Below are 11982 nucleotides of genomic sequence, written 5' to 3' on the forward strand. Positions count from 1 at the left end.
ATAACTCCAACCTCTGCTGGTCTGGCTTTTGTGTGACCCACCGATGTAGGCTGGTTAGTTTTTGCTGCTACTGTGTATGTGTGTGTGTGTGTGTGCTCCTGTTATGCTGTCCTTGTGGGGACAATGTTTTGAAAATGTTATTGTGGGGACACTTTGTCGTCTTGGGGAGATTTTGCAAGTCTAACAGAGTGTTAGGGTGTATTTTGAGACTGACAATTTGATTTGGAGGTAGGATTAGAGATTAGGATTATTTTTTACTAATTAAGGTAAGGGTATAAAATGGGGGGAATTAATTATGTCTATGTGAAGTACTCACAAAACACAAACACGTGTTAATGTGTGTGTGTGTTTTCTCTCTGCTTGTTTGATGTTCATACACAACGTGTGTGTTCGCAAAAAAAAAAAATTGTTTGGAAAGCTCTGCCCACAAACATCCAAGGTCTCTCCTTCTCTCTCTGTTTTTCTTCCTCCGTCGTCTTTCCTGACCTGACATTCTTACCTCGGCTGTAGTTCTCGTGTGGTTTAGAGATAAAAGCTCCCATTCATTAGTCTAAGTCATGGCCCGACATAACGACAGGATACCCCACCCTCGTCTGGTAACAACCATATTTCACCCTCTACTGGTGGCCGTGGCTTTAAACCACCAGCAGACCACGTTGGGTATTAAATGTGTTTTACTATTTCAGGTGTTTTTTGTTTTTTGTCATGTAGCGTCACGAGCAGGAAGGTTGGGGGTTTTCCAGAGCTCAGTCAGTTACCCTTTGCTCTGTTGTTCCTGGTACCTTGTTTCTCTTTCTCCTTTATAGTGTTGTGATTGTGTATCTCTCCTGCAGAGCGGCTGAAAGTCAACCGCACACCCACACACACCTACACACACACACAGTCTGTAATGAGGCATTTGTCTGTGAACCGTTGGATGTGGTAAACATGGGGCATCACTGCTACTGCTGCACGACCTGGAAAGTAAATACATACTTTAAACCACTTTCAACCGAGTGCAGCCTATGTGGGCTGAGATCATCTCCTGTTGCAGCAACTGCATTTCACTTCAGCTGCAAACGCCTGAATTCTTGTTTTGTTTCGCGGATTCCCTTCACGGAAAATACTTTTTTTTTAGCTCTGCTTTTTTGCTTTGTAGAATTTATTGTATACCTAAATAGGGTTTTCTTTAATTTTCATGTTACTATTGAGATGTTTTGACTGGTCATGTCGAATTAACGCCTGCTCAGATGAAGAGGAGAACACTCAGCTGACAATCAGTACATGCCCATACATGAATAAACCCCCACTTCCCAGTTTCACCCGCACATACACACCTTGCTCTTTGGTGAAAGACAGCTGAGTTTCAGTGTGTCTCACACAACTGTCTGTTTGTTGAAGAAGGAAAAGACCTCATGGATAAATGAGCCATAGCTAAAAATCCCATTTTGAACTTTCTCCTGAAGACCTTGACATATAAGCTGTGATTTCTCCACATCACTCCCACATTCCTGAGTCCTACTTAATGCCAAAGTATCACTGACCCACCAATAAAAGAGCGGGGCTGAAGGTTGTCAGCCGTCCAGGTCAGATTTTTCATCCTTAGAAATACACAAGGTACACAACGAATCATAATATATGGTGTGTAGCTAAAGTCCTATCTCATTATGTCTAATATAACTTAGCAAAACTAACCCAAACAAAATCAGCCAATAAAAAAGCAGCATGACCTCAAATTTACAAAATCCAAGTTAGCAAAATAATCATCTAAATCAAACATAACCATTTATAATAGAAATAGTCACAAGATGCATTAGGTTTTTTTTTTAGAAGTTAGAAGTTTAGCATTGGAAGTTAGCAAAAATAGGTAACCACTGTGAATTAGCAAGTTGGAATTTACTATTAAATGTTTAGAAAAAAGCCAAAAAAGCCCAGAACGTTCAGAAAGATCTAGATTTTTGACAAAGTTTCACATCTGTACCCTGTGAAAATGTTAAGGGTTAACACATGTATGAATAAATATTGTTTATCAGTCGAGTGTTTCCCTTTTTGTGTACATTTGAGACGGTGTGGGCAGCTACAGCTTCTCTTGAACTTGTTTCACCTCTGAAGAAGTGAAAACTTATTCCTGAAAGAGCCTCTTTTAGAAGAAGAAAGTAAAGATACGTTCTTCTAAACATCTTAGCCATGGGGGTTTTGAAACAAAGGCTTCGCTGTTGATGACCATCTGATGGTAGACAATGAGAGGCCAGACCTTCTGCATGTCTTAAGATATTCACAAGAACCTTTGTTCAAACGTGTTGCTGATTCAGGGCCGGCCTACGTGTATTTACGCAGGTGTGTACATGAGACAGTGACAGGAAGTGAGTTCTAACTCCTCTGGGTTGTCATGTTGTGTGTCACCCTGTGTTAACACAAGCCTGTGCATGTTTATCCACACGTGAAACTGGCTGATCCCCAAATCACTGGACACAAAAACCCAGTCCTGAGTGCGACCTCGTTAAGCACGGAGGAGGTGACGGCACTCTGGGTTTTTGTTCCTAGAGGTCAGTCCGTCAGTCATTTGCTACCTGCTCATTACAATCAGTGGACAAGTAGGGACTGCAGAGCTTTGTTTGGAGCGAACACTCTCCTGATGACCCGTCGAGTGCTGCAATCATCACGCAATCAAACCAGACCAGTCTGCTGTTGTTGCTTTTAATCAGTGACCTAAAAAAAATCACCAAAAATTGATGTTTTCAATCTAACTTGGAAGGAGTGCAAATACTCCCATGTACCTTGGCTTACACCAGGTAGATGATGTAGGAACTCTTATAACTATTTAACGTTAAAAACTCAGATACATGTCAGTTAATGTGTGAAGACCAACAGCACGAAGCAAAACCAAGTCACACATCTAACTAACAAAATCCATGCGTGTTCCAAAAAACGACTACTGGAAAAACAGCAAACCTATTTTTAAATGCATGTTTATATACATATATCCCACGGACTATTTTTCAGCATATTTAGATTTTATTGGACCTGACGACCTCAAACAACAGTCTTTTGTGTTAGAAACCTCCAGATTAACTTTTATTGGGCACATGCTGTGTGCATGTTTGACCACTAGGACCATTCTTGATCCTGGTTGCAGGCAAAATACAGCCATGATGCCAAAACCATGGTCGTCAAAATTGCCAGACCATTTCCTGCAATGGGATGGTAGAGTCTAGTTTTATTTACATCTTTTTTTATTTTGCAAAAAAACAACACTGTCCTGTCTTTTATGTCCTTTTAAACGCTGCCATATGTTCCACAGCTCATGAAAGGCTGTAGCTTCGTGCTGTGATCCACAGATGTATGTATACTGTGTGTGTGTGTGCGCTAGTCTTGTTTATTTTCAGAGCAGTGACGTAAGCCACCGCACTCCTCCTATATGTGGACCGTCAGCTGTAGCCGTGGGCTGTGATTGGTTGGCCGCTGTTGCTGTAGCAGCTTGTGACGTAGCCGTGGAGGAGGCGGAGGACGGGGCGTTATAAAAGCCAGCTCCTCAACTCCAGCAGCCTCACTCGGGAAAGGAAAGTTATCAGGGAGGAGGTTGGTGCACGTGGCAATAAGGGACCTCCGCCCCCCTAGTTGAATCAACCTTCAGTTATTTACCAACAACACTGTAGTGCACGGATCCACACAGCAGAAGCCTGACTTTCCTCTACCTCTCTGTAACTAAACGCCAAGAGTCAACATTTACGGATCCTCGACCACAAGTGGAGACACTGGGAGAAATAAACAGAAGAAAAAAAGAAAAAAACACCGCACCACCACCAGACAAAAGCGCACGGATCGCCGCCGTTGCTTTTTTCAATGCATACCCTTTGTGCTCGGGGAACGATGAAACCAGAGATCAACGCCGCCGTCGGATTTCTGACGAGATTTCTGAGGGTAAAAGGACACGTAAACGACCGACAGGTCCAAACATTCAGCCAAAGCTTACATGACATTCTGGCAGGTAAGAAAAAAAAAACGCATTTTACGCACAGAATTACACCCCGCACGGTGCCAAATATCTCTTTATACCGAATTTGGGTGATTGTGGGTTACATACTGATTAAACCTGGGTTGTTTGTGTGGAGAAAGATCGCTGAGGAGAAGCTTCTTTGTTCTCTCCAAGTATCACTATCAGCGCTCGCCAGCGCGCACACTGTTTGCGCACGTCTGAGAGGGGGGGGGGTGGAAAAAAAAACGACAAAGTGTCATAACACAAGCCAAATATTCGACGTTTTCACAATCAAAATCACAACCACGAATGGATTTGATTACAAAAACACAATTTGGTGACACACTAATCGGCTAAAAGTATAGAAAAAAGGCGAAGAATCAGGAAAACAGCGACGCTTGGCTTGAACAAGGAAGTGCGCCTCAGTCGATACAGTTCAGAGAAGAATAGAGCAAAACAGCCTCCAGTGAGTTGGTGGCTGCTCAATTACGTAATGCACAGGAGGAAATGTGTTTATCGTGAGGATACAACGATTTTACCATGCACAATTCCCAAAAAAATAGATTAACTAAAGACTAAAAGACATGTTTACAATATTATTATACATATATCTTTAGTTTTTATCTTTATGTAATCTTTTTGTGGCGGTCGGGCCATGAACGTCAAATTAAATCAGATAATCAACAATGTCCGACCTCACGGAAATATGCACCACGGTTATAATGTTTAAGGTTGATCTCTATTGATCCCACACTGGGAAAATTGTTATTTGTACACGATAAAACCGTACTATTAACGTCTGTAGCATTAGTTTTAGTACACAGGTTCAGTAAGACCGCTCTTTTCTCTCAGGGTCAGGTTTTTTTCCATGTCGATTGTTTTCCATTTCCTGCCGTAAACACATTCCTCTGGGCTCACGCAGCCCATACATCTGCTCCAGTCCATCCACAGCAGCAGATGACCTACATTTTTTAGCCTCACATATAATCAAACAGCACACGGCGTAGTAATACTTTTTGAAAATTCCTCACAAATTCTTACAAAAACAGCAGACGATATAGTAATTGTTGAGCAAAGTCAAGACAGTTTCCAAATAATCAACACAGTCGTCAGTGATCCAGTTCCACGTCAAAAACTGATTATTTCCTTTTCAAAGGAGTCAAAGGAACAATAAACGAGGGGGTTCTCCATTTTGTTCATTGGTGAAAAATTGTAAATTTTATAGTTCTTGACCCTTTACTGTTCTGTACTTTTTTTTTAATTTCTTAAAATGTGTTTGGCAGTTAGTAGTGAATTTCCATTTTGGTGAAAAACACCAGAGCCAGAAGTCGTCGACCGAGTCTGTGTTTGTAAACAGACAAAAGTTAATGGAGTTTTCTAGCTAGGCCTCAGTGTGGGGGAGGTGCTGTGGTCTCCTATAGGGGGAGGAGGACATTAAAGATGGAGGAGGAGGAGGGGGGGGGGGAATCCACAGCAGCAGTCAGAGCTGCCCCACATTTCAAAGATGTAAACACGAGCCTGGACCATAACGCTGTTGTTTATAACAGTAACTGCATTTAGGATTAAACTGATAGTCACATAAGCAGACATCACTGACAGGGACAGTAAATAGAAGATAGCTGCCAATACAAAAAAAAAACCTGCATTATGAATAATACCTAATTATTAGTTCTGCTCCTAACGTAAATGCCATGCAGCCAATCCTTATTAGTGCACATCAATCTATTTCTTGGTTAATTTCTGTTTTGGCTAATTGTTAGCTCTTTCACCTGTTCCTGTATGTTTTTCTTATTTATTATTTTTATTTCATGTATGTTTACCATATTTTTTTTCCAGTAGAAAACTATTTGCATTTATTTTATGTAACTTCTTAGCAATTTTTGGTCAGTCTTTAATTTTAGAGTAATGTTGACAAATGCCTGCTCCAATTGTTTATTTTGTTTGTGTATTTTCAAATACGTGGGACACTGAAAAAAAAAGAAGAATACTCTACTCTCTACTGTTTACTGTTGTTGATGCCCTTTTCCACCCCCACTCACATCCATGCCCTGGTTTTTAAGAATAGCTGAGCTGATCCCTCCCCAGCTGCTCCAGGGTTTGTGGATAAGCTGTTTTTGTGGCTCAGGACTGGCATCTGAAAGATCATCCTGGCCCCTTGTGTTTTTTCACAGTGCCAGACTCTCCATTAGCTTGGAGGTTTACAGCCGTCTGTAAGAGAAAAAGCGTGGGAGGGGGGGGTTATTGTTATCCTGTTGGATGCATACAGGTGGCCTGCGGCTCTGAGGTTTCTCCAGCCTCCTTCATTTTTCTCTCCTTACAATGCAGTTGCCATCAATGGTAACTCAATATGGATGAGCTTTGTTGGGCTAAATGGGAGGGGGGCGGGGGTTGGCGCGTGTGTGTTGGAAGTGGGGGGGGGCATTCTCAATAGAAAAAGACAAAAGTATCCATACATCTAGACATCCAAGTACTGCTGTGAACAAGCTCACAGTAGCTTAAGTTATTCAGAGAAAGTTTTTCATGAGTCAAAACTGTCCTGGAGCATTGAAAATGTTTTTCTGAGCTGAGGAATGAAGAAGTGTGTGTGTGTGTGGGGGGGAGGGGTCAGCCATATTTCACTTCTTAGTCAGGACAGTTGACAGGGTAGTTTTCCTCTCATCTGAGGAACTCAAAATGTCTGAAGAGCATTCAGTCAGTTGTGAGTGTAGCGTCACTAGTGAGTCACCGTTCTGCCGAGTTTCACTGCTCCCACAAAATTTCCACTCAAGCGTGTGGGAGGGAGGGGGTGGCGGCTTAAGTGAGGAAGCTTCATCGCCCTTTAAAAGGCGGAGCCTTGTGTCTGTGTGTTTGTCTCAGATAGCTGGGCCTGAGCCTGGACTTCGACACTTATGTTGTTTTTGTTCAGGCAGTCATGGAGACTTTGCGACTTTGCTGACGATAGAGAATCGTGGATTTGGGGTGGAGGGGTGTTGGGTTGTTGGTTGTGCAGTTCATTGGCCCTCTATTTGTCACATGGGCTCCTGAACTGACTGCCAATTTTATGACCAACCGATAGCCTCTCGATGTGTGCCCGTGTTCATTGTTCATTGTGCAGATTTATATGGATTATTGCGTCATACACCACAGCCTTGTTTGTCTGCATTTCAACCCTTGCTCCCTCGGCAGATCACTCCACTACTTCTTTATGGCCTTTCATGTCTGCACCTTTATTTGCTTATTTTATGATCGTGGCTCCAGTAGAATGCTGCTGCAGTCTTGATTTTTTTTTTTCTTCTTAAATTACCTCTTTGCTAATCTCTCCTTCTTTGTCTCTTCTCTTTGTGTCTGCAGAGCAATACAAGCACCATTGGTTCCCAGACAGGCCCTGCAAGGGTTCTGGTTACCGTTGCATTCGCATCAACCACAAGATGGACCCACTGGTGTGGCAGGCGGGCCAGCGCATCGGCCTGACCATCCAGCAACTCTACCTGCTGCTGCCCACTGAGCTCACACTCTGGGTGGACCCCTTTGAGGTTTCGTACCGCATTGGTGAAGACGGCTCCATCTGCGTCCTGTACGAGTCTAAGCCCGGCCCCATCATGATGCCGGTGAACACCACCAGCGCCGCCATTGGCTCCTCCTCAGGAAACAGTGGGGCGATGAACCCCATGGTGGACAGTCACATCAGCTGCAAGGAGGAACTGATGGTGCTGGGCAGAACCAGTCCCTCCAAAGCCTACAATATGATGACTGTGTCCAGCTAGACAGGCACACCGTTGAAACACCCTCTCGGCCTACTTTTGTTCAGGGTCACGCCGTGCCTGGTCATTTGACCAGATCAGGGTGAGCCGTTTTAAAGCTAAGAATATGAAATGAAATAGTGAAAGAAGAGAAAAAGAAAAAAAAAAACTGAAACAGAGGATGTGGCCTATCATCCAGGTGATGGAAACCTTGTAGGTTTGATATTTTTTACCCCATCTCCCCCTTTGTCATCTGTTCTGTTGTGTCATCGGATATAGCTGAGCACTCCGGTTTTCAGGAGAGGCTTGGTGGAAGTGGAACTTTCGGGGCAGCTAACAACCAACCACCCAACCAACCAACCAAACAGGAACCCCATTTATGACTGGCACCTCCTCCCTCGACACCGTGAACATCATCGGTGATCAGCTTCACCTCCGTAGGTTGGCTGTCAGTGACTTTGCACTTTCCTTACATGAGGCTACTGTGGGTAAACTGTTGAAACACCACCACAAATTTGCAAGGATTTGTATTTCAAACTATGAATTTATCTCATGAATTTAATTGGTTTTAGTTGGAAGGAGCTGAGGTTGAGGTCAGCCATTGACATTCCAAACTCAAGGTAAAGAAATGCTTAAATGAGAGCTTCTCTATTTTCTTTACAAAAACACCATTGGACCACAGGGAATTGGTTTTCTTTTCTTTTTTTTCAAGTGGGGAAATGCGTATATCTCAACTTCAGCTCCTCAGAACATCTTCCACCTTTATCAATTTCCACAAAACCTTTATCTCAGCCTAGTGCAAGTGGAATGTCGTCTGACACCTGCTACCTATGGATACCAGTGTGTCTTGTTGCACTGTTAGTCCACTGACCCCCCAACCCCCACCACCACCTGCCCAAATTGCCAACATTAATGTGTAGCTTTCTGGAGAAGGATGGAGGACTGGTCTCCTCCAGCCTCCCCCATCTCTAATTTAAATGAATGTTGTTGAAATTCACAATCAAGTTCCACTACCATTGTCTCACTCTTCACCAAATTTGAATTAAGTGTAGCAAATAGAGAAGGGGTTTTTTTTTTTTTTTTTTTTCACCCAAATTCTGGTCCGGTGTGGCCCCGGTAGAACTGATATTGAATGCACTTTGACGTGAGATTGTGTGGAATGTGCACACTTTTTTTTTTAAGCGGAAAAGAGAGAAAATCGCCTGCATTCCATCCATTCGAATGTCATGTTTCCACACCACTCATTTTATCAACCTGCCCCTTCTTGTTTTTGGTCATTGTTCATACTGTAGCTCCCTGCTGGGAGTAGACTGGCGCCTAATGAGTTTTAAATCGGGAGAGTGCAACTCCGGATTCCGAGAACTTTCTTCCTTATACTTTTTAACACTGTATTTGTGAACATTTCAGAGCTGTTTGTTTTTAGGTGGTAGGTTAGCAACGTTCCTTCATCCGTTCTTATGGCACTGTTTTGATCTGGCAGAGAAAAGATGGGCTGCCCCCGTTAGACCCCAACGTCCTCCCCCTCCACATCTGATTCAAAAACACAGATTTGCATTGTTGATTAGGTCCTGCGGAGCAACTAGTTTGTGTGAGACTTTGGCCAAAGGGAGGTCTGGAGCTGTTTAGATATTGATTTTTAACTTGAACTAAAACATCCAAAGGCCTCAGCAGCCATCTCCATTCTTTTGACTTTTTCCAATGTCTTTGTAAACGGTGAGCACTGGAGGTGCAAGGCTTTACTGGGGACCTCACTGTCACAGATTATGAGCCATTTTTCTTTTTCTTTTGGGATGATGGGTAGAATCAGGCTTCTGTGAGCCCAGCCTGGTGTGTAGAGTGCTGCCCGGATGCCCCACGGTTAGGTGTCCTCTTTCAAATCTGGCAGCTTTGAATCCCCCTCTCACCCTCCACCCATCTTGGTGCAGTGGGTTATAGTGCCTCGACTGCCACATATCAACCCCCACTCCCTGAGCTCAGACCTCCTGTTCAGTCAAACGCAAGCCAGCACGCTGCTAGCTGACCCCCTGTGGATACAGGTAGACTTAATGTGACACATATCATCATTCATTACCGCAGGGAGTTGGGTTAGGAAGGCAGGGCTTTTGGGTAGGGGGTAACTGGTGTGAAAGAAGGGGGGTATAGGGCCGGACTCTTCTCTTTTGTCCAGGGCAGCTAAAATCCCTTCAGCCCCCCTTCTGGACTTAGTCAACACCAAACCCCAACCCCCAGACCCTGACCACAGGCCCTCAGAACCCTCCCTTTAGGTAATGGATTAAAAAAAAAAAAAGACCCAGCACACTTGCTTGGCGTGCTCAAGCTGCACTGGTGGTGGAGGATAGGGGAGGGGGGTTTAGGTATAAACAGATCAAAGATGAAGAATTGAGGGTACTAGGCCGTTCGGTTTTTTGTTTGCATCTCGGTGAAATGCGCTGCACTTGATTACTGATTTTGAGTAGCAACTGTTTACATGGATGTGATGGCTGTCTGACATACCCACCCCCATCTGCCACCAACTGGCACCTGGTTCTGGGGGTGACGCGGTCAGCACCAAGTATCGCACGACCCAGTTCCATCACGCCATGCTTGGTTTAGCTGCTCACAGTCAGATCCACACCAGTTAAAGCTTCCCTAAGCCTGAAAGGATCATGGGTAATAGAGTTATAGCCTTTGACGCACTGCAACCCCCACCATCCTCGCCCTCCGCTGATACTCCCTTCAGTCTTCAATATGTGAAGAGCAGTGGTTCCTTGTTGGCTTGGAGAGAAGCATGCTGGGAAGGAAGCCTGGAGCTTTGGTTTCCATGATGAAAACACCAGTTTCAAAGCCACACTGCTCCATCATGGCATATATTTTTTATTGAAAAGATGTTTTGAGATTGGGCTATATATCCGACGCGAGATGATCATCTCTCAATTCTCTAGATGTATTTTATGGTCACACAGGTAGATTTTTTTGTCACCTTTTTACTCTGCCGTTCCTTTTGTTTTTCTCTTAAATCTGCTGGTATAACCCGATTTTAACAGTTGCTCCCTTTAGAGCCACAAATTAAAAAAAACAAAACCAATTTCAACTCCCAGCTGTTCTACTGTCAACAACGTTCTTTTAAGTGCTCAGTAATTATGAATTATTTAAATGGAATCCATTCAGCTTGTGCTCACGTAGGTTACAAAATTGTCGCAAGAGTGCTTTGAGTAGTCAAGAGATAAAGAATAGCACATAAAATGCACTAAATATGTCAAAAGTTGAAGTTGTGTGACTTTTTCGAGACGCGAGAAGTCTCTCCTGGAATGTATTGCCAAACTCAGGCCTCGGACATTCAATAAATACCCTTATGAAAAATTGTTGTGCATGTTAAGACATGAAACAGGAAGGGAACAGCAGTTTTATTGTTGTTGTTGTCGTTAAATATTGTTATGGATTAGTTGAATTATTGCCACTTTCACATTTTAAAAAGTGTTTTACATATAAATGTAGAATGTATTGTAACTGTACAACAAATGGTAGAGTGCATAACATTACACATGGGAAGTGCCAATAATTGCTATTCTAAAGGTGTTTTTTAGGTGTTATCCTTTTTATTTGTTTTTCATCTTTTAACATGAATAACTTTTTTTGTAAGTGAAGCCATTTGTGATGGGAGTGTTGGCAAGGACCAAAGTTGTTTTTTGGTTAAAAAAAATAGTTTCCATGATCTGTAATGTTAGACGTATCCTTTGTTTTTCTTTTTTTTTCTTTTTCACTTTTTCTGTTCAGTTTTTCCTTTTTTTTCTATTTACTTACAAAACCAGAAAATAGACAAAAAAATCTTAAGCTTACCCAAGAAGAAAAGCTGTCTATCTTGTGATCTCTGTCAGTACATCTTTATTGTGTTCAGTTTCTTTTCCTTGGGTATGTTGTGATGAACTGCTGTAAATTTGTACAGTTCATGTAAATTGATTGTGCGGAAGTTGTACAGATTTCTATATTTTGGAAGAAAAAGTTTTTTTTTTCTCTGTAATAAAAGATTTCCTATCTTGGCATCATATTAACGTCTCTCTGGTTGATTATTTACTGTGTGTTTGGTACAAAGTCAAAGTAAAATAGACAACTTGGTGTCTGAGTGTGCTAAAAATGCTGGCTCGCGCTAATTTTGCTACTTCCGTGTCAAACTTTAGGAAGCAGTTGTGGAACCTGTGCAGTACAATTAATTTTTTTTTTTTTAATGAATTTATTCGACATGGAAATCAAGTCTTCTCCACTTAACTTTATGAATTTCTCTGTCAAGAGTTAGCCAAAAATATATGAAGGTAGCCCAGAAACAGGTAGCAC

At 42.6% G+C, this 11982-nt stretch overlaps 1 protein-coding gene across 1 annotated transcript; it reads left to right on the forward strand.

The window, feature by feature from the left end:
* The first annotated feature begins 3358 nt into the window (after positions 1 to 3358).
* btg1 (B-cell translocation gene 1, anti-proliferative) lies at positions 3359 to 11698 on the forward strand. The gene is made up of 2 exons (XM_008315521.1): positions 3359 to 3967; positions 7286 to 11698. The coding sequence occupies exons 1-2, from the start codon at positions 3823 to 3825 to the stop codon at positions 7696 to 7698; spliced, it is 558 nt and encodes a 185-aa protein (XP_008313743.1). The 5' UTR covers positions 3359 to 3822; the 3' UTR covers positions 7699 to 11698.
* The last annotated feature ends 284 nt before the right edge of the window (positions 11699 to 11982 follow it).

Source organism: Cynoglossus semilaevis, chromosome 8 (assembly GCF_000523025.1).
Source record: "Cynoglossus semilaevis isolate Cse_v1.0 chromosome 8, Cse_v1.0, whole genome shotgun sequence".
NCBI classification, from domain to species: domain Eukaryota; kingdom Metazoa; phylum Chordata; class Actinopteri; order Pleuronectiformes; family Cynoglossidae; genus Cynoglossus; species Cynoglossus semilaevis.

What these genes read in the sequence shown, in the direction of transcription:
- btg1 (XM_008315521.1), top strand. Translation starts at nt 3,823, where the DNA reads ATGCATACCCTTTGTGCTCGGGGAACGATGAAACCAGAGATCAACGCC. An exon ending in CTTACATGACATTCTGGCAG is followed by an intron (nt 3,968 to 7,285) that starts GTAAGAAAAAAA and finishes TTGTGTCTGCAG; the next exon opens with AGCAATACAAGCACCATTGG.